At 39.2% G+C, this 27,680-nt stretch overlaps 2 protein-coding genes across 3 annotated transcripts; one reads left to right on the top strand and one right to left on the bottom strand.

Moving 5' to 3' along the window:
• Window positions 1–1,572: 1,572 nt before the first annotated feature.
• med24 (mediator complex subunit 24) lies at window positions 1,573–14,222 on the top strand. The gene is made up of 26 exons (XM_084741193.1): window positions 1,573–1,707; window positions 2,003–2,133; window positions 2,246–2,328; window positions 2,417–2,455; window positions 2,543–2,616; window positions 2,859–3,082; window positions 3,413–3,524; window positions 3,608–3,758; window positions 4,307–4,420; window positions 5,333–5,386; window positions 5,524–5,606; window positions 5,731–5,817; window positions 5,996–6,107; window positions 6,640–6,782; window positions 7,015–7,052; window positions 7,166–7,248; window positions 7,481–7,659; window positions 8,477–8,576; window positions 8,978–9,153; window positions 10,295–10,559; window positions 11,074–11,255; window positions 11,354–11,447; window positions 11,668–11,767; window positions 12,748–12,828; window positions 13,316–13,464; window positions 13,869–14,222. The coding sequence occupies exons 2-26, from the start codon at window positions 2,004–2,006 to the stop codon at window positions 13,983–13,985; spliced, it is 2,970 nt and encodes a 989-aa protein (XP_084597319.1). The 5' UTR covers window positions 1,573–1,707; window position 2,003; the 3' UTR covers window positions 13,986–14,222.
• A 433-nt stretch (window positions 14,223–14,655) lies between these two features.
• Window positions 14,656–19,414, bottom strand: csf3a (colony stimulating factor 3 (granulocyte) a). Of its 2 annotated transcripts, none has more exons than XM_084740871.1 (5): window positions 19,279–19,414; window positions 18,585–18,760; window positions 16,339–16,446; window positions 16,105–16,245; window positions 14,656–16,009 (listed from the first exon to the last, which is right to left on the bottom strand). In XM_084740871.1, the coding sequence occupies exons 1-5, from the start codon at window positions 19,343–19,345 to the stop codon at window positions 15,818–15,820; spliced, it is 684 nt and encodes a 227-aa protein (XP_084596997.1). In that variant the 5' UTR covers window positions 19,346–19,414; the 3' UTR covers window positions 14,656–15,817. The 2 variants fall into 2 exon arrangements, with proteins under 2 accessions (XP_084596997.1, XP_084596998.1); XM_084740872.1 differs by lacking the exon at window positions 19,279–19,414 and adding an exon at window positions 19,137–19,268.
• Window positions 19,415–27,680: the final 8,266 nt, after the last annotated feature.

Genomic DNA, 27,680 nt, shown 5'->3' with positions numbered 1-27,680 from the left:
CCATTGCTGAAGGTAAGGATGAGGAGTACTGGGGGGTTTTTTGGTGGTGATTAGGGACTCTGGGTGTCACAAACAGAACTGATTCACAGTTTATAGGCTGTGTTTTGAAGAGACATCTAACCAAGTCATGCAATCAAAACCTAACGAGTATTAACCTACAAATAAAGCTGCTTTGATGATTGTGACTACTCAATGCTGTTGTGTGATGTGAGCATCTCAAATTAAGGTATCAGTTTAAGGGGAACAGACGTGTACCATTTGTTGTTTATCACACTATCACTGTCGTAACTCCAATACTTACTCCAAAAATATCAGACAAAAAATGCTCTCACTCTGAGTTTTAATGCAGGAAAACCTAGCACACTCTGCAAAACACTATTATTGTGCACTTCTACGTTAACAGGCTACAGTCCATGTGCCATCACTGAGGAACCTCATTATTATATCTGATTAATTGTACTTTCCCTACATTTTTGTCTATCTTAAAATGTTGCTTCGTTTTCAGTTTAAAAATATTTTGCAAACTTTTACGTTGAAACTGGGTGCTTGTTGCAAATCAGGGCTGAAACAGCACAAGACTAGCCCATCTGGTGACGTTTGTAAAAATGTCATAAATTTGTGATGAAAGAGTTTTGGTTTGCAACTATTCAAATTCTGAAAGTTATAAGGACTTAGAACATTATTATGCCTAAATTGTCAGACTGGGTGCACTATTAAACCTTTTGACCACTCAAAAATTGATATCAAAGTATAAACATTCCTCTAAAATACCACATTAACACAACATGACATTGAGGAACACCACAGAATGGGCATGTCTGGAAAGGGTGGGGTCGTGGGTACCTGCAGAACCCATTTTCATCCAGATATCCTCAGGTGAGAGGTCAAGGGACCAAAATGGCCAAACCTTACTCGTTTAGCCACATTCCCGACAAGCTAGCATGGCATAGTTGGGACCCATGGATTCTTTTGGTCTTGCAGCTTCTTAAGAACCTGCTATAGCCTCTGACAGAGTAATGTCAGTTGAGGACGAGGCGGTACATGCGAAGCTTGCTAATTCAGTATTTAGAGTTGCAAGAGGCTATTAAAGTGCCATCACAAAATAAGACTTGCCAATCTCTAATTTGTTAGTATTTTTCCCGTTAGTTTGGTGTCATGCTTTTACTCACTGGTCTCCAAGCAGGAAAGTTTTGCTTAGCTTTCACGCAGCGGTAAGCTTCAATTCTCCACCTTGTTAAGTGCGCCATCTTGTGATACTGGTGCGTCGTTACTCTGTCGAATACCTGAGCGTTCGTGTCTTGAAGGGAAGCCCAGATTTGCTAAACTCTCGCGAGATTTGGACACATTGTTTATTCATTGCGGAAGTTGTATAACATAATTTTGTGTTATAATATGACAACACTGTGGTTGAGACCTGTTTAACGTTAGGAACAGAAAACACCTGGTTCGATAAATTAAAGATCACGGTTTATGTTAAAATGATCACTCTCGCGAGATCTGTCTTAGGTCTGGAGTTCCCTTCCCGAAACGACCCATTTGAGCAGTTGGTCCCCTCTCTAACCAATCCGCGAAAGGAATACTTGTACGTCAATAGATTAACCAATGAACACTCATGTCTTTCACAGCAAAAAATGGCGTTCTTTGTGTTGTGAAGCGGAGGAACTACAAATAATTGTCTTTTATGTTATGAAAAACTGAAAAGGACAGGTAAGAAAAATTAATAGTAACGCAGTAATGGTGGATTTTGTCTTATTTATTGTAGCAGTTGTGTGTCTTTGTATGCAGCAAGACAGCTTTTACTTAATTCATTAGCTAGTTAGTTGCTAGTGAATGGCATCGGCAGCTAACGGCTAACGTCAGCTAACCAAATAATGAATAGCGTAGCAAGCGAAACTGAGTAGTATCCTACCACAGAATAGCTTTAATGCATATATCTTGGAAATTTGGTATTATTTTGTGGCCGTGTTTGTATTTATTAGGTGTATGTGGTCGTATTTACCAGGATGAAGGTGGTCAATCTGAAACAAGCAATTCTGCAGGCATGGAAGGAGCGTTGGAGTGACTACCAATGGGCCATTAACATCAAGAAAAACTTTCCCAAGGGAGCAACGTGGGACTACCTTAACCTTGCAGGTTAGAAGGAGAGATAGTGAAGTTCCCCAGTCATCATGCTAACCATCTCTCTTTACACTTGGGATCTTACAGTTATCTCTGTTGTGACTCAAATGCTGTCTGTGTATTCCAGAGGCCTTGATGGAGCAGGCAATGATTGGTCCCTCTCCAAACCCCCTTATTTTGTCTTACCTCAAATATGCTATAAGTTCACAGGTGAGAGAAAAAGCAGTGTTGTTACAAATGGTGTATCTGTCCAGTTTGTTATTATGCAAGTTGTGAACATTACCACTTATCTCCGTAGATGGTGTCTTATTCCAGTGTACTTACAGCCATCAGCAAGGTAAATAACGCATGATGAAAATTATGGCATCATGAATTTTACTATAAAGTATAAAAGGTTTTCATGAATATGTCTCTTTTCTGATAGTTTGATGATTTTTCTCGGGAACTGTGTGTCAAATCACTGTTGGAGATAATGGACATGTTTTGCCACCGTCTCAGGTATGTAAAGTTATCCATGACAGTGTTGTCCTTTAGAATTGTTGTTTTCAACCATATCAAGTCTAACACATAAGTGCGTCAATTGTAATGTTAGAATTTTATGCCTTGTGTGAATTAAGGATGCCTTATTGAATAATAATAGGTGCAGAAAGCATATTTGTAACTCTGTAATTAACGCCAGTGTTTGCATAATACCATTTCTCATTTATCTGACTTGCTCCTTCCCACCACTGACTCTAAAGCTGTCACGGGAAAGCAGAAGAATGCATTGGGCTGTGTCGGGCTCTGCTGGGAGTGGTAGTGTGGCTGCTGCAGGGCTGTGCCTGGTACTGTGAAAAGTTGAGAGAACTGGGTCCATCAGCCAGCACAGAGGCCAGTCTGAGAGCCTGCCAGGAGAGGCTTCACACTCTGATGAGCAGCACCAAGAACAGAGCCCTGGTCCACATCGCTCGGCTGGAGGAACAAGGTGTTTCTAATATTGTGTGTGAATGTGTTTACATAAGAGTGTGCAAAATGCATTAGGGCACAAACATTATTTTTTGCCACCATTTTGATTGTGGTTCTGCCCTGCTAAAGCTAGAGGAAAAATATCTGTAAGCCTGAAGTGACAGTTGACAGGTTTCCTGGGTGACAGATCTCTCTGAGCTTAGAAGACAGTTTTATTCACCAGTTATTGTCTGAAAAACTAGACTGAATATTTATGGTGGGAGTGGTTAGATTTTATATTAGAATGCCGGCCCTAAACTAAAAAACAAGCCAGACATCTTACAGTGTTTCTGCTGCTGTTCTTCATCAGGTTCCTGGAGCAATGTAGAGCAATCAATGCTAAAAGTGACAGAAGGCCTCAGCAGTGTACCTAACCAGGCACTGAGAACTAAATTAGAGGAGAGCTTATCGCTAGTAAAAAGGTGAGGATGCCAACTCTTTTTTTTTACCAACCAACTGAATAACCATCAAGCTTCATCATGTTAACTCTTCACTCTTTCCTCAGTATTCCCCTGATGCTCTCTGTGCAGTGTGACCCTCCAGTCCACGCCTCCTTTCCATCAGTCCACGCCTTCATCATGCTGGAAGGGACTATGAATCTGACAGGAGAGACACAGCCACTCGTGGAGCAGCTGATGATGATCAAGAGAATGCAGGTGAGTATTTCGCTGATATATATAATGTGTGTATGCATATATAATGATATATAATGTTAAATCTGCCTTACATTACTTTCCCAGAAGGAAATTGCTGGAAAACTCTTTCAATATGGAGAAATTAAAGTAGCATGATGGCAGTGAAATGCACCCAGTAAGGGAACTGAAGCTCCAATTATATTGAAAGACTCCTACTTTCTATGGGAAATGCATTTGTTTCTCATTTTTAAGGAGGCAGTTTTTGCATTTTGCGTTTGCTTTTTATCAGGTTTTATGCAACAATTCAGGCATAATTCACAAGTCATAAGACTGCTCTGTTTTACATGAAATATGTGTTATTCTTATTTTAAATTTTTGGAAGGCAAATGAATTTAAGTGTTTTACCATATTGTAAGAAGAAATTTGCATTGTCGTTGCATATCACTGAAGCAGCTTTGAATAAAGTTTTTAATTTATTTTGTTGAATTTGCAAAGCAGTCCCTGTTACACTGGCCAGATATAAAGGTCACATTTTTTAGCTGCAGTCTCAAATTGTTTGTCCTCCACAGCGAATCCCAGCTCCTCTTTTTGTCCTGGAAATTTGGAAGGCCTGCTTCACTGGCCTCATTGAGTCACCAGAGGGCACAGAGGAGCTCAAATGGACTGCCTTCACTTTCCTTAAAGTAAGACCAACTTCAAAGATGAGGACTGTTCACTTTTTTCTTTGACTGTCTATTTTTTGCATGGCTTGAGTGTTTATTGTCCTGTTGACTTTAGCTTGAAGTTTGTTTGTGTTTTCATTTTAACTTTGAATTATCAGTATTAATTCTACTTTGTAGTTTTAAGTGGACACTCTTTGTGCCACAGAGTTATTATTATAATTATTAGCTACACTGTGGCTCAGGTGGTAGAGTGGGATGTCTGCAAATCACAGGGAAGGCAGTTTTCATCGGGCTCAGATTGTGAAAGAGTGGTTCAGGGAGCATGAGACATCATTTTCACACATGGATTGGCCACCACAGAGTCCAGGACTTAACCCCATTGAGAATCTTTGAGATGTGCTGAAGAAGACTTCTCCCATCATCAATACAAGATCTTGGCAAAATATTAGTGCAACTCTGTACAGAAAAAAATGTTGTGACATTGCATAAGCTAATCAAAATGATGCCGTGGTGAATGTGTGCTGTAATCAAAGCTAAAGACGGTACAACGAAATATTAGAGTGTGTGACTTTTTTGGGTCAGGCAGTGTATAACTCTGACTCTACTGATATTAATCACAGTACTGTCACTACCTTGTAACATTATCTTTACTTGTGCTTTATTACTTTCAATTTTTATTTCTATTCTTATTATAGTTGAATCTACCTTCTGCAAAACTAAATTTCCACCCTGGGCTTTACTCATCTTAGATTTTGCCTTGATTGAGTTTGTTCTACTGCTGTAGTAGTAATCAGTTTAGTATATAGAGTAAACTGGTACCTCAGATATGGGACATTTCAAAATATTGCCTCTGTGGGGTGTAGCCACCAGTGACAGACTACATGAGCTATGCACAAGCAACTCAACCACACTTAAAGAATTTCTTTTTGCTAGATCCCACAAGTCCTGCTCCGACTGAAGAAGTATCCTCAGAGTGATAAAGGACAGGTAAGACAATTGAATCACTGACAAGTGAATGCACTGACATAATCATGATTTAGTATTGCCAAGCAGTTGTGGTCTAATATAATGTTTCAAATGTAATGTAACAAACCTTCACTTACCTTGGTGAATGTATTTTTCAGGACTTCATGGAGGATGTGAATATTGCATTTCAGTATTTACTCAAGCTCACACCACTGCTCGATAAAGCAGATCAGAGATGCAAGTGAGTGCTCCAAAGTCTTGCTACAACCATCATCACAGCCTGTAATCTTATTTAAAGACAATGTAGATATGAAAGCAAGCCAGCAACATTAGGCCAACCATTTTTCTTGTGCTTCTTCTCATAGTTGTGACTGCCTCGGTATGCTCCTGCAGGAATGTAACAAGCTTGGTCTGCTGTCAGATTCAAATACGTCCTGCCTCACTTCAAAACGGTACGGGCTCTAATTTCACAAAGAGCATGTGACTATGACACCTGTTTCCTTTTGTTTGTTTTGTTTGTTCACCATATTCACACAATACACCCTATCCCCCAACTCCTCCTCTCCATCTCTGTCTCTCCCTTCCCCTCCCCTCCCTTCCTATCCCTCTCCCCTTGCAAATTTGATTCAGGACCGAGGACAGGGAGTTCGCCCCAAGGCTAAAGACAGCAGAAAATGCTAACATCCAGCCGAACCCAGGTCTCATCCTGAGAGCAGAGCCCACTGTCACCAATATTCTCAAGGTAGAGTCTTTATATTGTGCTGGTGATTAAAGGGATAGTTCAGAACATTTGAAGTGGGGTTGTGTGAGGTAGTTATTGACAGTCAGTCTATTACATACAGTAGGTGGCGGTCAGCACGTCCTCTCTTTGTAGAAGCAGCTGGAGTACCGTGCAGGAGGCTAGGCAATGTACTGTTATGGGCAGGATTAGCAGCATTACATTTAGAATATTTTCACCATTTTACCTTGCCGTGAGATGGCCTTTTCTGCCAGGAAACCATTGTGATATCAGCCAAATATGGCTCCATCGGTGAAACACAGGGACTCCCATCTGTTTCTCTGTACTGAGGGCGTGCCAGCTGCAGTCTGCTGTAGGTAAAACACTGAAACAACAACCCCACTTAAAATGATTTAAATTATCCCTTTATGGTCTGGTCAGTACTATGTAGTGTTTAGAATTGGAATAGAATTGCTGAGAAAATATTAAAGCGCTTCTCAAAGATATTCTATACATGTTAACAACAACAAATTAACTCCTACTTCTCATTCATTAGACAGTGGATGCAGACCACTCCAAGTCCCCAGAAGGCCTTTTGGGGGTCCTGGGACACATGTTGTCAGGAAAGAGCTTGGATCTGCTCTTGGCTGCAGCAGCAGCCACCGGGAAACTCAAATCCTTTGCACGGAAGTTCATTAAGTGAGTAAATGTAAAATAGAGTTGCAAGTTAAGACAAATGGTCCCCTCACTCACCAAAATCGTGACTTATATGACAACTTGCATACTAATTCACAAGCGTATTTTAAAAGGTAGCAGATATTTCATGTTGCTATGTTTACCCAGTTGGAAACTCCAGTCAGGCTAGGAAGTGGATTTTTAATGCGATGTGTCATATCTTTTAATATGTTTTTTTTTTTTTTTTGTTTCCTAGGCTTAATGAATTTCCCAAGCACATCAGCGGGGAAGGATGTGAGTTTTAACACAAGAGTGACATGTTCCAATGTGGGAATTTCTTTCCTCTTTGACATATTACTTATTGAATGAAATGCTAACATTGAGGATTTTTCCCTCCTCTCCCTCAGCCAAGTCTGCATCAGTGCGGGCCCTGCTCTTCGACATCTCCTTCCTCATGCTCTGCCATGTGGTGCAGACATACGGCTCAGAGGTTAGTTCACGACAATAATACATACATAGTGATGTTTAAGGGTAGAGTATTCTGTGTGGATTTTACAGCAAATCAGCCTGCTCTTGCACTGTAAGGCCACAAGATGTCCAGAGCGGGCTGTGCAGTAGTGACCTAACCTTTTCTTCAGCTTATGTGTTTGTAGATTGAATTGATCTGCATCATTTAGGTTAAATAAACCTAGATTGATTCATCCTGTGTCTCTGCTCTCTAGGTGATCCTGTCAGACCCCAGCCCTTCAGGGGAGACGCCGTTCTTTGAAACATGGCTGCAGACATGTATGCCTGAGGAGGGCAAGACTCTGAACCCAGACCACCCCTGCTTCAGGCCTGAGCCTGGCAAAGTGGAGAGCCTGGTCACCCTGCTGAACAACTCATCAGAAATGAAACTAGTGTAAGTTTAAGACTAATCTGTAAAGGACAGTTCTTTATGCATGATTTTTTTTATTCTTGCGTCAAATGACTAGACAGTAATCACAAGAGTTTATCAGCTCCAGCTCACTTCAGCAGTGATGGAAACATTAAACCCGGGTGTAATTTTGGCTCCTTTTTCCAGATGGATGCTATGAAGGCTTGTCACTTCCTTCTATAACTTCTGTCATCTCAGCCACAAGCTCTATCCGTCTCCATTTAAGCAGCACTCAAATACTGATCCAAATTAGTTGCCGTTGAGTTTGAAAGAGACACTGAAGTAAATGACAAGTAAAAAAGTAACCACTGTTATTATTCAACTATTTAACCCTATTTTTTTAATGTATTTGTGATGGCAAACATGACAAATTAAAAAAAAAAACAACTCATTTTCCAACAACAATCATTCATTTAACTTAGTTTCATATTTTTCTATAAATGTAGTTCATATCACTGAATGCTTAAAACAAAAGAAATAAAGGAGCATGTGACTTTGACAGTAGTGGTACATTTTTTATTTGAATTTTTTTTAGACCTTAGAGCTTAGATCATTTACTTAGTTAAATATATTTAACATGTGGTGGACATCTTAAGCGCCTATTCCTTTTTTGAAAGTAGGATTCTAAATGTTGCCACAGAACATACTCAGTCACCTACCACAATGATGACTTGCAGATCACTTTAGTGTTTCATTTTTATTTTCATTTCAGTTGTTTCTATGCAATAAAAATTTCTTAAAACATGCCCAGACATGTACTCTAAAACGAGGAACTTTGTCTGACGTTTTTCTGTTGTGACAGTCAAGTAAAATGGCACGAGATCTGCCTCAGCACTCCAGCAGCTATCTTGGAAGTTCTGAATGCGTGGGAGAATGGTGTTCTTTCTGTGGAGGCAGTACAGGTGGGTCCGACTTAAATGTTCCCGCAATTTTTTTTTGTCTCTTCTCGTAACTGGAAAATAATTTTGTGTGATTTCCTGAATCTCAGTTGCTCATATGATGTACAAGTCATCTCCTTCATCGTTTTTCTTGACTCATCACTCAAGTGAGCGTGACGTATTCTTTGGAAACTGACATGCAACAGTCTCTTAAGAACTTGCAACAGCAGTGACGTCCCAAAGTCCTACAGATGTGGCTGACTTGTCATTTTTCCCCTTTTCTGTTTTTTTCTTAGTTTTCATATCACGCACTTTGTGAGAATGCAGTTTAAGTCAGAATCCTTTATACTGTGACCATACCACGAATCCTTCTAACCACATCCTTCCTTCCTCTTTTCTTGTTGCTGGCGTCCCTCTGAGTGTAGAAGATCACTGACAACATTAAGGGGAAAGTGTGCAGCATGGCGATCTGTGCAGTGGCCTGGCTGGTGGCTCATGTCAGGATGCTGGGGAGGGACGAGAGGGAGAAGCCCCAGACTATGATCCGACAGCTTGTAACCCCACTGTATGGAGAGAACACTCTACAGTTTTACAATGAACGGTACAAATGACTGAAACACACACCAACTTACAACCTGAACTCCAAAAGAGTTGGGACGTTATTTAAAATGTAAATAAAAACAGAAGTCAGTGACTTGCAAATGTTTTACTTGTATTCAGTTGAATACATTACAAAGACTAGATATTTAATGTTTAAACTTTTAAAATGTATTGTTTTTTTAAAGTATACCTTCATTTTGAGTTTGATGCCTGTAACACAATTGAAAAAAGTTGGGGCAGGAGCGACAAAACACTGAGAGAATTGTGGAATACAACAGGTAAACAGGGCAATTGGTAACAGGTGATACTATCATGATTGGGTATTAAAGGGGCATCCTAAAAAGGCTCAGTTGTTAGTAAGCATGGATGAGGTTCAGGTTCAATGCTTCATGAAAAACTGTGCGGGCAAATAGTCCCAACAGTTTAAAAGCAATGTCTCTCAACACAAAACTGCAGGAATGTAGGGATTTCACCATCTACAATACATAATGTCATGAAAAGACCCAGAGAATCAGCAGAAATTTCTGCACATAGGGGACACATCCAAAAATCAACAATGAATGTCTGCAACACTCAGGGAGTACTGTATTAAAAACCCACAGAATTGTATAAAGGATTTTGCTACATGGGCTCAGAAACACTTTGGAAAGTTGGACGCTGCATCTTCAAATGCAAGTAAAGACTCTACCATGCAAAGCAAAAGCCATAATCACTAGCATCCAGAAACGCTGACTTCTCTGTGACACAAAGTGGAGAAGTATGCTGTTGCCTAACTCTTCCACATTGCGGCTTGTTTTTGTGTCGTGACCTCCAGGCTAAAGAGGAGATGGACCACCAAGATAAAAATGAAAATAAACATGACCGTGTCCCGACTTTTTTCAAACATGTTGCAAGCATCAAATTCAGAATGAGTGTATAGTTAATCAGTCAAAGTTAATCAGTTTGAACATTAAATATATTTTCTTTGTACTCATTGCATTCTGTTTTTCTGTACATTTATACAGTGTCCCAACCTTTTTAGAATTGCTATTGTATATCCGTAACCGCCCATGATCAGGTTCGGTTGAATCTTCAGTAAGTGGCAACCCGTCTCCTTCATTACATGAATTAACAACTATGTCCTCCCTCCACACTCTGACCAGTGTGATCATCATGAGTTCCATCATGGAGCACATGTGTGCCGACGTCTTCCAGCAAACGGCAGCGACTTTGCGCCCCCCGGTGGAAGGCCAGGAGCCGATCCCCTACCGCAACCTGCTGCCGGCCAAAGACCCCATCCACATGGCCCTCAGCAAGCAGTTTCAGATGGTGCTTCGCAAAGGCTGGGTGGACAGCCGAGCATTGCATCTGTTTGAGAGTCTTCTCAACATGGGAGGGGTCTTCTGGTTCACTAACAATTTGGTGAAGGTAAGGGTACCAAGAAAAATGTGCTCATATTTTAAGGATCAACATCGATTAGTCTGCAGATTATTTTCTTGATTAATTCCAAAGAAAATTTAAAAAAATCATAATTTAATACAGCCACAGGTGGTGGCTTCATATGTCTTGCTTCATTGAACCAACAGTCAAAACAAGATAGAAATCTTTGCCCAGAGCAGTGGGGGGCAAAGCTGCAGGATAGGCATGGATGATCAAGGGAAAAATATTGAGTGAAACAAAGTTGAATTAATTTGACAGAAAAGAGTTTGCTGATGCTATCATGCTGACCATTATTTCACTAAAATTCCACTTGAATTTTTTTTTAGCAGTTGTTTCCTCAATTATTGTCCATGATTGATAATAATTGTCAGGGGGGTATAAGCTTTTTCAGCTTCTGATGATGGGGCCTGCCAAAAAAACAGTTTAAGAACTACTGGATTAGTGTATGACCAGCAGCCAGATTATTTGTTGTGTGTAATCCGAGCGCTGCGTCTAATTTCAGGAGCTGCTGAAGGAGACTCGACAGGAGTGGGCCGATCGGGTGGTGGAGTTACTCTACAGCATCTTCTGCCTGGACACTCAGCAGATCACCCTCACCCTGCTGGGTACCATACTGCCTGACCTGCTCACAGACTCTGCCCACTGGCACAGCCTGGCTGACCCCCCTGGGAAGGCACTGGCCAAGTAAGAGAAGCTTGATACTTTGATGTTAAGCAGTTGTTGTTGTTGTTTTTGGCATTTTTGGATATAGTGTCAACTTCACTCTCCTGTTAACCCCTCAGGTTGTCCGTGTGGTGTGCGCTCAGCTCTTACTCCTCTCACCACAAAGGCCCGTTCTCGGCTCGTCAGCGCAAAAGGCAGCGAGAAGATATTGAGGTAACACAGTCATATTAAGTTGTGTGTGTGTCATAAGGAGTTATGTATTGTGTTACTCATGAAAATGCTATTTTCAGTGTGATAAACCAGGTTGTTGAAGGGTGTGAATACTATGATCTAATTCCTTAGAAATGACAATGACAATAAAAATAAGTAGGATTATTATTATTTGAATGATTTCTAAGACATTGTAGTCTAACATGTATATTATTGCCACCAGGACTACAACAGCCTCTTTCCCTTGGATGACACTCAACCCTCTAAACTCATGCGTCTGCTCAGCTCCAATGAGGACGAGCCTGTAGCTCTTTCCAGTCCAGGTCAGTCCATTGACGTCTGGGTTTTAATGCATGGTTGAATTATGAAGCCTGTGGCCTTTCAGTCAGTCATGTGTCAGTCTGAGTTGGGGATTATGCAAATACCGGATAGACTTTTTAAGACCCTGTTACCGGCAAGTTGCTTCTTGTAAGCTCTTTGAGCTAAATAGAAATGCATAAATGAGCTTGCCTGCCTGTCTCAACATTAATTATGTGTTGAACATCTTGCCCATCAGCACGTTCTGACTTGCGTGCTGCAGCCTACTGCTGCAGGCCTTTGCTTCGAACAATTCAGTACTGATCAGCTGGAAGGAGGCTGGTTTTGAGAGCATTGGAAGCATTGAAACTACTCTTTTCTGCTTTCAACCTGACTGATGCAGTGAGTGTTCAGATTTGGGGAACTTTCAGCTTTAGTTACAGCTACCTAACGAAATCCCCAGAAAAGACAAAAAAGATAAGCATGTTGCATGACTTAGGAAAAAATATATGGCCTACTATTCTTGACATTACTGAGACTGAAACTAGTTTAGTGTCTTTCATAGAAAAGGGTTTTAAATTGGCTGTACCCATTTCATTGAAAAAATAAAGAACAAATCATTTAGAAAGTAAGTTTTTTGCTGGACACTTAAATCTATTTTTACATCTAGTTATAAATAAAGAATTAGTTCTTGACATATGAAATATGCAATATGGTTAGTAAAATAAATTACTTTAGGTGTAATGGGAAATTTACTTTTTGTTTTGAATGGATGGATAATAATCAGCCTTTAATCTTTTGAAAGAAACTGAAATATGTCTAACAAGGTTATTTTAGGAACATAAGATTGTAAAAGAGGCAGTAGAAGGAAGCTTCTGAAACTGTCATCAGGATACTTGACCAGTAACTTCCCTGTTGACATTCTTCTGTATTTTTTATGTGTTGTTTTTAACCAAATTAAATTAAAACAAAGTCGCTGTTTCTCACGTAATTTAATGTCTCACAGGTGACCGATCCATGAGCAGTTCCCTCTCTGCCTCCCAGCTCCACACTGTCAACATGAGGGACCCTCTCAACCGAGTTCTGGGTGAGAACTTTGTCTGTGTCCACAGACAGTCCTTTTTCCTGCAGAGAAATTAATCAACATCTGTTTACTCTATATGCCTCCCTTGCAACCTCCTTTATAAATAAATTACACATATGGAAAATTAACAAAAACGTCTTGGCCAACACATAACTTAGCCACTTTATGTTGGTCTTCCCGACTATCTTGTCAAACAACTGAAGGTTTAATGAACTTTCCAGTAAATATAATGGTTAAGAAAATGTTTTGGATGCTTCCTGGAATCAAATTGGGTTCTTTTTTAGGTTAAAAAACTTTAAGGTACTCTCTTTTAAAACAAGCCTTTATTGTCACAGAACAGTCATGCTGGGCCTGAAAGCAAAAAAAAAAAAAAAAGTCATGTTTTGGCATGCAAGCCTTTGTAAGTCAGACTACCATAAGATGCCATAAACACATATGGTTGTGATTACTTCAAACATGACAATTAAAACCACTTGTTTTCTCTCCTCAGCCAACCTTTTCCTCCTCATTTCCTCCATCGTGGGCTCCAAGATGGCTGGACCTCACACCCAGTTTGTGCAGAGTTTTATCGAGGAGTGCGTTGAGTGCTTGGAGCAGGGAAGTCGTGGAAGCATCCTACAGTTCATGCCCTTCACAATGGTGAGTTATGTGCTGGGAGGAGAGGTCAGACAGATAAGGAGGGAGATGAGTGGCTGTTGCATTAGACATTATTGGGAAGGGTCTGGAATTTCTCCTTCAAACACATTTTTAAGGCCTGAGTCCTTTGGTTAGAGTCAAAGGATCAAGGGTGTTTGAGTTACTAAAGGTGCAGTAAGCAATTCTGGACAGAGATAGATCATTGCCAAGTTGTCAAATAATGCTTTGGGTTGGTGGCTTTGACCCATGTTTAAGTAGTTAAAGTATCTACGCAAAGCACCAACATGCCCTGAAAACCAAATCAAGGGTCAGAACTCGCCCTATAAATAACCATGACAAGACGTCTTTTTGACCTGTTTCTTCAGATGCAGTAAAGCTGTAAATCATTTGTCTTTTTATGCATGCAGGTTTCTGAGCTGGTGAAGCTGCCTGCTCTGGCTAAACCTCGAGTTGTCCTGGCCATCACTGACCTGACTCTGCCACTGGGGAGGAGAGTAGCTGCCAAAGCCATCTCTGCCCTGTAAACTGTGGGTTTAAATTTAACGTCAGTACCAAATTTTAGTCTGTCCCCCCCGTTGGCTCAGTGGTCTCACTGGGTTTCAACTTGCAGCTCTGAACCTGGCTGGATTTTCCATTTTAAGGGATTGTCTTTGATGGAAAATAACATGTTTATAACCATGTCTTTGTACACACTTTTGCTATTGTTTTTTTCACACAAAGAAATATGTAAATAAGTCTTTAAATAAAACCAAATAACTGTTTCCACTCTGCATTTTCCTTATTGTTTGGTCAAGATGATGTTATCGTAATGTTTGACCACATTCGGAATTTACAGTAACATGAGATCTGTGGTCATAAACTGAGTCACTTGAATGGTCACATGCTTGCCACATGACATTTCGTACAAGTGATTTTGGACCAGCTTCTGAGTGACACAAGCTTGTGGTCATCAGGGTGTCGCCCACTGCTTGCAACACTTCCTCAAAGAAATTTGTCTGGCGGCAGAAATAATGACACAAAAGCCTGTATTTCACTTTTAGTTGCACTTCTCTATTACAATATTAGCTTTAATGGAATTTCAGGTCTATTCGTTGATGACACAGCATTCGTCAGCATGACCCTGTGCCTAACGAATCGGTGCGCGTGGTCATTGACAAAAAAAGAACAAGTCCTTTTTCAGGAAAGTGGTTTTTTTTTATTGAAAGATGAGGGAAATGCAAACATGAGCAGTGTTTGTTAAGATGTATTCATACAAAAAAGTTCATACAAAAATAAGAAGTTGTCTTTAAACATTTTACAGTATCATTAGTCTTTAACATGCCCTCAATCCCCTAAAATGAGTGTTAGTAAACAATGTTCATAGATGTCTCTACTGGCTTAGACAGGAAGATAGTGTTGAAAAATCACCCAACATGAAGGTGTCCTCCTTTATTAATTATGTCTAAATAAATTATGTCATTTAAAATCTATATTTAATAGAAGCCAACTCCATTTTTGAGAAATTCATACATATGTCACTTTCCTGTTGTGGAGACAAAATAGTGCTGGGCCAGTCACTACCTGTGCATCTGTGTGAAACACTTCATCACAGGTTAGTTAATGGTGTTACAAAGTAAATTACATATACCGATTGTGACTTGAGATGGAAGCAAATCAGAAAAGCCTCTTGATGATTGTTTAACTAAAGTTCGCCCTTACAATAAAACACCTGCTTTTAAATTGGAGTTCGGTTTCCGTCTGCTGTCTGCTGAAAAGACTTTCGGAAGCAGAGGGTATTTAATGTTATTAAATGACATTAATTGAGCTGACCTACCTCCTAATAATGAACCTTGTAAACAGTATAAACTAGCGCATGAAGTGGAGACAAAAGTGACCTGTTATCTACTTCTTTCAGCTCATAGTAAAAGTCTGTGTAATAAGCAAGTTATAATAACATCTGCATCCTTGGTTAAACATTATTTTTATTTACCTCAGTTAGAGAATTATTAGTGTATTTTTCAGGCTAATGAAATTTGAATATGTATTATGTATTTTTGTCAGACTGGAGGATGATTCATTTGCAGTTATTGTTCAGTGATGTAGGCTTAATGAAGCACTTTAAAGAGGCGAGCAGACCTGTGCTAAAACCAAACGTTACCTCAGCTGTTGACAAAAAAGAGGACTGAGGGATTCTATCAAAAATAAATTAACAAAATATATAATACATAGTCCAATTAAATAAATATATATAAATAGAAATAGATACAAATAATAAATAATTTTAACAGATAAATAAATAAATGCCATGATAAAAAATGGCAGGCTATGGTATGTTTTGGACGTTTGCCAAAAGCAGTTAGAGTTTGCATCCTGAGAGTCAGCTCTCTGTCTCCTCCTCATTGCTCTGGTCCAGGCTCCTGAGGCAGCGGACCACATCCTGCCCAAATGACTGGAGCTGCACCAGAGTCAGGTGGGCTGCCACCTGGACCTCGTAGTCCCCTGGCAGATGTAAGGTGACAGAGGGTTGCGTGGGCTGCACCGCAGAGTCTCCTTGGACTATTTTCAGAATCTGCAAGGCACGCAGAGCACATCGTCATACAACTGCCTCAAAGTGTGGATAATTTGTCAAGAACAACAGCGGTTTACAAGCGTTCTTTCTCCCACCTTACTGATCTGAATGACCAGGTCTCTGATGTCAGCCTGTAGTGCGGTCACTTTGTCTTTGTTTTCCAGGTGAGGAGAGACAGAGCTCAATAAGGCCCGGTGCAGCTGAAGACCCTCAATCATATTTGTCAAACAGGTCTCCTAATGGGGGAAAAAAAAGCAGCAAACTGGTCATGTTGTCTGTTTTGAAAACCTCAGTTTGTTTACAGAATGACTCTCCTTGAAGATGCTTACCACTGGGAAGCTTTCTGACACGGCTCTGAGTACAGGAGCAGAGCGAATGCCGATGGTGGCTGCCATCGTCGCAAACTTTGAATTTTCAGAGGAATTCAGTTGTAGGGCCTGAGGTAGAGAGAAAGTATAGAGATGTTATAGATAGATTACAGCTTGGATGCAACAGGAATGCTCTTGTAGGCCTGTTTATTTGCAAAATGAAAAACCCTTCACAAAAAAATAGTGATGGCAGAGTTACTCAGATCCTTTACTTAAATAAAAGTAGTAAATATAATGTGAAGATACTCAATTATGAATGAAAGTCATGCATTAAAGATCTGCTTAAACACACAATATATAAATTCTGCAGCTGGGGATCTCTCACATTAAAACAATAACATCAGACATGCTTTGATGACATTGTGAAGTAGCATGGGATCATGGGAGCTGTAGTCTACATTGAAACTCAATAGTGTCCTTCCAAAAAAGATCTGTGCATTATCTTGAGAAACCAGGTAATTATTTGAGTTTTTACATGTTTTTTTTGGTGCTTTGAGCACGACAAGTCAAATGCCATCTAGTTCAATTATATTGGAGAAAATGCAAACATCTCTACAGCCATTATGATGAACTGTCCCTTTAATCTGGATGATGCATCACATATAATAAGCTCATTATAGGCTTTGTATGTACTGTCTAACCTGTAAAGTAATTAATAATCTTAAATGATTATAATGTAATACATGTAGTAAAGTAGCATGAAATGGAAATACTCCAAGTACCTCAAAATGAAACTTACAGTATGACTATTCATTTCATACTGCAAGTGAATAAAAACTACATGAGGGCAACTTAGTTACTACCTCATTTAACCCTCATCCTTCTAACATATTTAACATAGACCTACAAGGTCTATATCTGTGTCTGTCTCCTTAAAATTAAGAGTGTCCCCATCCCCCTGAGGGCATGTGACACTTTAAATTAGGACCCACGACAAACATGAACTCAGTCAATAAATAGTTCTATCCATTAAAGCTGCATGTGCACAGGGTGCTTTTTGACTGCATTAGTATTTTTAAAGAGCACCAACTGCATCAGAAAAAAATGAGATGAAGCCACGGGGTACAAATTGACTGACAAAGTCATGAAAATTAGAATGATACAATACAGAATCTGTGTGCAGGTCAGGTAGGGGAGACCAGGTGCATTTGTAACAGAGGCAATTGTAACATACTCAATTCCACCAATCAGAAACAAGCTAGAGTGATGACACATTCTGCACCTGCTCAGTAGGATTCTCTCACTATGTCTGTAGAACAGGAGCAGCATCATTTCACCTCAGCAAAAGTTTAGATGACTGTGAATTTAAACTTGTTAAAAATGAACATGAACAAGCAATGCTAATGTAGGCCTAGGTGTTGCTAGCTAGCTTATAAAATGCAATCATGGCTGCAAGATTGAGCAACAAGCCACATTTCCTAGTGTAAGCACCTTGTTAATCTGTGTTGGCATTTTTCTGTCAGGAAATAAACATCCTTCACTAAATTTAAATGTACAACTACTTTAATCCGATTCAGTTAGTAGTTCACCTGCAAAAATAGAAATAGACTTTGCTTTGAATGCATATGATGCCTGACATCTAAAGGAATTTGAGCCATTAAAAAAAAAACACATGATAATATCAGGTGTTACACCAGTAATGTGACTACATTTGAGACACAGAAAAAAAAAAATCATAATTACCATTATTCTCACCAAGGCAGCACTTGTGACACTCTGACTTCCTGCATTAAGTTGAATATTATAGTCTATAGTTAAGTTTTTAACACCAAAAGGTGACAAACATATTTGAAGTAGTCTGAGAATTATGAAGGAAAATGTAAATGTTACAATAGCCCCAGGTCTCCCCTACCCCAGTCGGAAGGATTAAGATTAAGCAGCGTCATTACTGCTTAAACTCAGATAATGAATACTGGTCATATTCCGGCTATAAGTAGTACTATAACCAGACTATTAACTGATAATAACGCATGTCATGTATTTACTTACAACTTAATCACACATACAGACCTAATGGACGGCGACTGCTGTACAACTAGTGAGCAAAAAAATGAACACATGTGAGCCGTTCAGCCTGTCAGACGGGCACGGCTCTACCAGGCTCAGCCATGCAGGAGCACCTTTTATGGGGCTCATTTCAGACAGCGTCGCGGCTCCAAACACGTTAAATCAAAACGACACAACGCTGCCAGCAGACTGTGTCTCACCTCTGAGCTGATGCAGGAATCGTGCGTGTCGGGAATGGAGAGCAGGATCTTTTCCATCAAGACGCGACTCCTCTCAATCATCTCCTGGGACTGCGGACCCTCAACAAGTGCGCGTCTCTCGCGCGCCAGAGGTGCGCTGCGGGCGAAGGTGGCCATGTAGCAGGGAATGACGAAGACTGCGAGAGGAGAAAAACCGAAATGTCACCGTCAAGGCATCAAAACAACCCCCGTCATTCATCCGGCACAAAGTGCGTGTGTGCGAGCGTGTCAGCGTGCGTGGCAGAGGAGGAGGACAACAGGCAGAACAAAGCCTGTCTCTCTCTCTTCAGCAGCTCCTCTGTGCTGCTGCAGCACTGGGCATGTTTCACCCTCAGGCTTAATAGCTGCATGAGTTGAGAATAGTATCTGAAATGTGATACCCAACGCCAAAAGTAACTACAGCAGTTAAACACAGCGAGTGTGACAGCCTGAGCAGATGTAAACTTATAATTAATCTTCTAAGAAAACATTAAAACACATCCAGATGTTTTAAAATTAACTTTTCAGCAATACCAGTTGATTATGACAATGATAATCCAAAGGTTGAGCCTGAATATTTTCTTGTAGATCTCCCCCAGAGTCTCTGCTGTGTCTGGATATGATCAACAGAGAACAGAAACCAACATTTCACAAGCATTACCTCACCACCACTCACCAATCAGGATGTTCATGGCCTCTGTTGAGGAATGTAAAAGTATTGACCTCAAGTGAACAGTATCCATGATTTATGGTCCCCTTATATATGTGTGTGTAGGTCCATAGAGGGATTTCCCGTCTTTCATCGGAGGACTCTCATTTTGAGTGACAGATTTCCATGAAATTTACATTCACATTAAATTCAAACCCCTTTCATTTGTAAAATAAGACAGACTTACATGGACTGTTAATTTCACAATGTAGGTCTCAAAATTGTATTTTTATACAATTTTCCTACATATATATATATATATATATATATATATATATATATATATATATATATATATATATATGTATAGTTGTTTTAACTTAAAAAGTTAGTGTAGTGTAAAAGTTAGGCAGTATTAAAATTTTAAGTTGACTGAATTTGAAAAGACAAGTTGAGGTAATTTTGTCATGATTCAAAACAAATAAAGGTTTCTAGTCAGATAGACTTAATATGAATTCAGTTGTACTTGAGAAAACATGTTCAGTAACCTAAAGATATTAAGTTGAACCAACAACTCTTCAGTCAGACTTACTAAACATTACATTTAATTTAATTTAATGAGCTGATTGAAGTCTGTACAGTACATTCATTCAAATCATCATTTCAAGTCAAAAGACTTAAAGTTGGAAGAACTCATGTTTATAAGTTCTAAAGTGTTCTGAAAATAAATAACCTACTAGAAATTTTCAGTTTGATTAGCCTGAAAAAAATAAAAGTTATATGTTTATATTAAGTTAATAGGAAAAGATTAGAAGATTCCACTAAATTCCTGGATTATTTATTTCCGTGTGGATCCAAACTGTGGAATTGATAATATTGTTGGTGATTTAATAATCAAATTAAGCCTAAACCCAGCATTTTGTTACTTCATTAAATAATTTGGTCTTGAAGTAATAGCAGTTTGTCAAACAAAATCCACTACAAATGACTTAATATAAGAGTAAATAAAACAAAATCAGAACACAGACAAACTATTGAAATTAATGGAAATAAAAGAGTGAAACAGGTTATAAGAATGGTATACCAGAGGGATTTAAAATAACAAAAATTAAAATAAAAGGGTGAAAGTAGTAATAGTCTATTATGCAATTATTTTTTCAGTGTAAGCCTCCAAAATAACACAATTCAAGAGTTTTATTTTAGGAACTGGAATTCGTTACTGATTTTTTATACTGATGTAACACAGCTTGTACTTCAAGTAAGAGTCTGGTCGGTTTTACAAAATCTTCAAGTCATACACAAAGAAGCCAGTGAAGAAACAGGCATTTCCTCTCACACAGCTGGAGGGGAAATGGAAATTGAAAGCGCCTAAATGCTTCACTCACAATGTTTTCTGAAATGTAGGAGTTTTTGGAGAAAGCTTCTGATTTGTTATCCTGTGACGTTTGTGGTCACCCTGCATGTATTTGAGTGTTATCATGATACTTGTATGTATAATGATTTGAGGCTTTTGCCCCACCACACATATAAGAGTAATATTTGTGATAAATAATTGGTTTGGTCTTACCTGAAGTTTCTTTGATCCACACAGGTGTAGTGAAGTGGCTGAATATGAATATACAGGTATGGTGTGTTGGTTTCATATACAGGTATGGTGTGACAAGAGAAATTAACAAAATAGATACAAGAGTGCCATCTAGTGGAATTATGTGTTTTACAAAATAGTTGTATGGTTTTTAAATCTATGAAAGTTCAAAGTGCAAAATCAACAATCACTAAGGTAACACAAATTGGCAGGAAGATTTCTAAAACCAGTTCAATGCAAACAGACTTTCAGTTGATCCTTGCCTCAAAGGAGTAGTTCAGCGTCGGATGAGAAAATTGATACCACTCTCACATCTGTACGCTAAATATGAAGCAACCGCCAGGAGGGGTTATCTTAGCTTAGCATAAAAACCTAAAGCCGGAGGAAACAGATTCTGTCCAAAGGTTAAAACTCAGCCTGCCACCACCTTTAAAGCTCAATAATTAGTGGGAATGCTTTGAAGCACCATCCAACATCCCCATCAAGTCCATTGTTAAATGAGTGCCAAACTTTCTGGAGGAAAGCAGACAGTACCAGTTCTTTCAATCACGGTCGTGGTCACATTTTTGACAATATAGAAATAAAAACTACCGTTTGAAATTGCTAATAATTTAAAGACTGTCTTTCATATTTTTACTGCAGTCTTATTTAGCTGTCAATAAATTCAAAGCTGTCTTTCTTTCTTTTTTCTTTCTGTCTGTCTGTCTATGCTAATGCCACTGTATCTTCAATTATTGTCACTACTACTACTATTGCAGTATTTATGATGACTACAGATTTTGTAAGCATGCCCACAGCATTTTTGCCAGGAAACACAATTTTTCTAGTCAGCAGTATAATTTCTTTTTTATAGTCTGTAAAGAAAGTTTCTGGGTAAACGTCAGAGACTCCGGGAAGTCACCGCCCTCGGCCAAGAAATAGAACCATACATGACCACCCATAAAACCACATATTGTCATTTTTCACTTAAGGTTTTGTACGGATTACACAAACCACATAACCAGACTTATGTTTTTTGGACAGTGCCAGGCTAGCTGTTTTCCTCTGTTTCCAGTCTTTATGCTAAGCTACGCTAAGTGGCTGCAGCTGCATATTTACCACCCAAACAGTAGAACTGTATTGATCTTCACATCTAACTCTTTGTAAGAATGTGAACAGTATTATTATGACTATATTATTCTTTCTACATCCAGTTAACCCATTAAATCGTAAATTCAAAATTGTGAACCCCTGACATATCAGCCTACCTTGGTGAGAGTTATGTAATCACCTCATAGGTCGATCCTGTGCCTCCATTGTGGCAGATCAGTTTGCTTCATGCTCTGACACGAGGGCCCCTTGATCAGTCAGTGTAGCTATGTTACGTCTGGCATGCTTGATAGACTGTGAAGTGAAGCCGTCAAATCTGATCCCTGAAATCCACACTGGTCTGACCTCCAATCAATCCTGCACATGAAAGGACGGCATTATTCACTGCTGAGGCCTTGCTCTACGGCCGCAGTGACCCAGTTGGAAACACTTTTGGGTTATAGCGGTAGAACAATGTGCTAGCTCGTCTTCGGCTGAGCAGAGAAAGGCTGCACAAACACATTCTGCCTTTTTAACCCTTTGAACGCGTGCACTCTGATGCTTCATTTCATCCACATCACAGTGTCACCTTTATGTTTCCTTGTGAGGGTGCTATCATTAAAGGAAGGAAAAAGGCAGGAAAAAGGTGAAACATTAAGGGGTTTTACATTTAGCCCTCACTTTTTAAAACTCTTTCTGCAACATATAGCTTTCTATTGTGTTTTATTTTAACTTTGTGGTTCCATATTCTAATTGTGCTTGTTTTAGTATCATCATTTTAGTATTCGTATACGCACCTCCATATACTTAGCATTTTTATGTTTTTAAATGTTCTTTTATTGATATTCAATCAGCCCTATATGAGATAATTTCTTATATTTGAATCTTATCAGAACTTTTTTTTAATTTTGCACTATGTTCAGGCTCAGTGCTGCTCGATTTGTTCCTAAGTTTTTGTACTCTATCTAACATTGATTTAAATTGTTTCATTTAATTTTGAAAGCTAAATATTGTTAAATCTAAATGTTGTTAATCTGCAATGGTCTTAGTGGATAAGTAAATTCCTTTTTGTTCTTAAAAGCACCTAAAGGTAATTCAGTTTAAAATTACAACTGGTGTTTCCATTCTGGTGCCAGAATGCTGTATGTGTTCCCACTTGACAAACTCTGACAAACTTTTTCCGCTTAAGTGTGTATCTGAAACTGCTTCTGCTTGTGTAAAATCAGGAAAGTTTGAGATAACATGCACTGATGTTCATCAGATCCAAAAACAAGTTGTTGTAGTTCCATGATAAGACTGATACCACTAATCAGTACCACCCAGGTTTGACCTCTTTCGAAACCACATTTTCGTTACTGTTTGTGACGTGATTTCATGTGGAGTGAGAGTAAAGCTGAGCTGTTCTTTCTATTTGGAAATTAGAGAAAAAGTAAGGAATTGCAAAATGCATTTTACATGGAATAAACGCCCAAACGCCCAGGAAGGAGGATGTTGAAACTGTATGAAGTAAAATCTAGTCTAATGGACATTGCTCAGGAAAAAGATTTTACAGGAAACATGAAGTCACTTGCATGTTCATAAAAACTGAGATACAGGTCACCATCATCAGCTGAACTTGACCTCTCAGAACACCACTTGTGTAATCTTATGATGGTTATTTATACATGTTGAAAAATTCAGTGACATCCATTCTTTATGTTTCTGGTTTGCTTTCAGTCATAAAAGATGATCAGTCCCTGACAGTATATATATCCAGACTGACAGTCTTGAACTACATTACATTTATGTCATACTAAATAACAGGCCACATCTCTGCATCAAGATTTAAATACTTACAGTACATATCTTGTATATAACATTTATTAAACCTGTAAGTAATCACACACCTCCTGTGCTTTAGCCATGCAAAGTATATTTATATACATATATATATATATATATATATATATATATATATATATATACCATATATACCTGGATCCACCTCATGTATGTCCATTGGAATAATATGACATAGGAGTCTGATTATTTTCAACAATATACAATAAAAATGCCATAGAAATAAAATGTAATAATAGAACATGAATTGGCCCAATGAAAACCTAAAAAGAACAATAAAAGTTCTAGCCTGGGACGTGAATATGATAAGCCCTGAACATAATCTATTAACTGTTTTCTATTTAAAGCTTAAAATAGTATTCAATGAACAATGAAGCCTTTTGTAAAACAGAAAAAGAAGAAAAGATTATATTGTGATAATTTAAACGAATGAATCTGGAAACTTTTCACTGACCCCCTGGCAGAGCGCCACGGACTCTTGGGGGCCCCATGGCCCTTATATGAAAACCACAAACTTCACAAACTAACTTGAAATATGGTGATATTCTGGTTGTTTTCTGGGACTCTGGGCAAAATGGGTTTAGTGTTGGGCCTCAACAGTCTCCACAGCACATTTTCTCCCCGCTGCCCACTAGTGGCTTAATCTGTCCCTGCCATAAATCTATATTGGTATAATAAATATCTTGGTATAATAAAATTTATTGATTGAAGTTTTTTTTTCTGTTTAGGTCAGCAGAGGTCATGATTATTGGATTTGATTGGTCAATCTGTCTGTTAAACAGGCCCATTTTGTTCTAATAAAATGTTTTTAGTGATATACAGACTGAAAACTTTATCTTATGAGAAAAAACAGATGTTGACAAAGTTTTTCTTTGGGGACATAATTTGCAGTTGGAAAAAGGCAATACATCACAATTTTTTTAAATCACAATATTCATCACATCACAAAATGTTTCAAATCACAATATCATATTGGAATTTAAGTAATGTGATAATATTGTATTGTGGGGCCTCTGGTGATTGCCACCACCACTTGCTATAAAGCCCCTCTGTTTGCTGTGGGTTTTTTGTTCATGCGCAAGAGCCTTCTTGACTAATAAATCATAATTTTTGGGTAAAAACATTAAGATAAAGATTTCCTCACACTTACACTCTTTCCACAACAGGGGGAGCTGCATCACACAAAATACAGCAGGGACCTTGAAACACTGTTGTGTCCATAAACAGACCATTACATATTATTGACACCCACCTGAGGCATCTCCTTCTCACTCTCCTCTGATGCAGCTTCTTAGGTGTCACTTACCTTTTTTTTTTTTTGTTTGCGGCTAAAAGAGGAAATCAGGTGACTGTACAGGCCCTCACTGGGGGACCCCGTGTGATCTTGGAGCCTGGAAACATTTTCACCTGCAACCCAATCCCAAACTGGGCTGCGCTCTGTGGGATTGGATGCGTCACCTTATCCCCCACTTTGTGTCCCATTACCCAGCAGTTGTAATGCTCACACCAGTGTAACGTGTCTAAGGTAGCAGGCGGGGCAAGCTGAGCTGGCCTGAAATTTAAATTAACCTCAGCGACATTTATGTGTGCTGGGGAACAGAAGTGTTACATTACCAGTACCCTCATTCCTGCCATGCACACACACCTGTTGTACATACAGGTGAACAAAAGAAAGTGCGCACTCACATACATTAGCTGTAAGAAATACAGCGTCACACATGTCTGTTACTAGTTTTATGTTTATCTCCTCTGCTGGTGAGGCTCCCTTAACAGTGGCTGGTTTCAAAGCCACCGTGAGAGTCTGTTATCAGAGGATAGAGGGAAGGAGGCAGCTGTGCATGTGTGTGTGTGTGGTAGGAAATGTCAGAGAGAGAGGCTTACCATCTATTTTTCAGTACTGTTGAACCTCCTGCTCGTCATGGGAGGCTGTACCTGGGCTTCCTTAAGATTAACTCCATCAAGATCAATATCATTTTCTGTAAAACAAACTAAGCCTTTTAATAAAAACTGTGGAGCATGCACACTTTTTAGCACAGAGAGTAACAAAAAAAAGTTACACAAAAGGAACATGTCTTGCTCAGGAAACTACCTCTGAATTTATACTTTTAAGAGACGGAAAAAAGAGAAAATAAATCCATGTGTTTTAGTGAAAGCTAAAACTTTGTTTTCTTGCACCTCTCTTCTAGTTTTCTTAAAAAAAATTAATTCTCATTTTGGGAAATCATGCTCAATACCACTCTCATTTCTCTACACACCACTTTGCTAATAAATAGTAGTAGTATTAGTAGGTTTCTGAAAGTTTCTGTTGTGAAGCTCACAGCGTGGTGGCTCTGGTTGCCACCAACTTCGCAGTGCCTGACTCTGATAACTAATCTATCTACTCTAAAAATGGGTATAGAGGGACGTCACCCAACCGTCTCTCAAAGTGGGCACACCTTTAATCATGCATAACTTTAAGCCTTAATATAATCTAACGTAGCAACGTCCTGCCCCATTTCACTCTGTGCTCCAATAACAGTTGAGCAACCTTGGTACATCAGTCAGGAAAGTCATCTCCTTTCCTGTAAAAGTAATATATATAAATACATTTTATGTTAGCAAATGTTAGCAAAAAAATGATTGCTGTAGCTTGGCTTGCTATTTAGCTAGCATTTTGCTAACAATAGCTAGAACATCTTTGAACCATCTTCAACATGAGATTTTCCTGAAAACACAAATGAGCCTAGTACATAGCATATCTAAGTACAGGAAACAGGAAGGTGAAAGTTGACCCAAGGTACTGAGCAGTTTTTGGCATTGGCACTGGCATTTCAGTCCCAGAGGATGTGACTTAAATAAGAAGCTATAGCTAGTAGCCAGTTAGCTTAGCTTAGCTTAGCATAAAGACTGGAAGCAGGGGGAAACAGCAATTCTGGATTTATTGAAGGGTTGCAAAATCCACCTACCAGCAAGTCTATAGCTCACTTATTAACATGTTATATGGGACCACTAACTTCCTGGAGTCTCTGATTGTTGCCTTGCCATGAAATAATGTGGCACCTAACCCATAAAACACTCAATTGAGCCTTCCTTCCTTCCCACCCCTTTTTGCTCTGTGCTCCAATAACATTTGAATAAGCTTGGTACCAGGTGGGACCTCGGTTAACTTTCTTCTTTGACTACTATGGACAGAACCAGGTGAGTAGTTTTCTCTTATACCCAGTCTTTATGCTAAACTAAGCTAACCTTCTGCTGGCTGCAGCTACATATCTGAGAATGGTATTAATCATCTCATCCAACTTTTGTCTAGAAAGCAAGTAAGTGTATCCAAAGATGTCAAACTGTGCCTTTAAAGACTGAGTGCTGCCTTTGGGAGAGAGGCAGCTTGAGGATAAGGTGGAACTGACTTTAGCTGCCACTGTGAGAGCTCTGGACCCTCATTGAGCCGCACAAGGGCATTTGGAAAGTGCTTTAGCCAAGCAAGGGTAAGCCAGGCAGCAGAGGGGGCAGCTGATCCCCGATGGCATTCTGCCTTAATTTCTCCTGAAGAACTGGGTCACACAAGATGATGGGTGCATTCCCAGACTTTCTTCTCAAGTGTTTTTATGGTCACTATAAATCATTTATTTTGGTCTTGCTCTGCTCTAGAGGCATTTGTGTGTCTGACACGGGGAAATCCTTGTTGACAAACCACTTCCCACATCTTCAACATCAAATCTGATTATTCAAGACTGCACTGGGTTATTCTTACTTTGCTCTGTAGAAAAAGACAAGAGCATATCTTAGAGCACAGTCTGATGCAGATTGAATTACATCTCCACTTAAATACATTTACCTTTTTGTGGTCTCAGTTTGTATTGACAATTTGATTAGAATAGACACAAATGCATTTTTCCTCTTCGCCGCAGTCTGGTGAAACTGGAGATTCACATCCCTGGCATCTATTTCAAATGTATCA

Source organism: Lutjanus erythropterus, chromosome 17, assembly GCF_056507025.1.
Source record: "Lutjanus erythropterus isolate fLutEry1 chromosome 17, fLutEry1.hap2, whole genome shotgun sequence".
Taxonomy (NCBI): Eukaryota; Metazoa; Chordata; class Actinopteri; order Lutjaniformes; family Lutjanidae; genus Lutjanus; species Lutjanus erythropterus.
Note: the sequence above shows the minus strand (reverse complement) of the source record. Positions and strands in the feature narration are given on the sequence as shown.

What these genes read in the sequence shown, in the direction of transcription:
- med24 (XM_084741193.1), top strand. Translation starts at nt 2,004, where the DNA reads ATGAAGGTGGTCAATCTGAAACAAGCAATTCTGCAGGCATGGAAGGAG. An exon ending in GCACATCAGCGGGGAAGGAT is followed by an intron (nt 7,053 to 7,165) that starts GTGAGTTTTAAC and finishes CCTCTCCCTCAG; the next exon opens with CCAAGTCTGCATCAGTGCGG. An exon ending in TCACTAACAATTTGGTGAAG is followed by an intron (nt 10,560 to 11,073) that starts GTAAGGGTACCA and finishes GTCTAATTTCAG; the next exon opens with GAGCTGCTGAAGGAGACTCG.
- csf3a (XM_084740871.1), bottom strand. Translation starts at nt 19,345, where the DNA reads ATGGATACTGTTCACTTGAGGTCAATACTTTTACATTCCTCAACAGAG. An exon ending in GGCCATGAACATCCTGATTG is followed by an intron (nt 18,761 to 19,278) that starts GTGAGTGGTGGT and finishes CTCCTCTCGCAG; the next exon opens with TCTTCGTCATTCCCTGCTAC. An exon ending in TGTCAGAAAGCTTCCCAGTG is followed by an intron (nt 16,246 to 16,338) that starts GTAAGCATCTTC and finishes TTCCCCCATTAG; the next exon opens with GAGACCTGTTTGACAAATAT.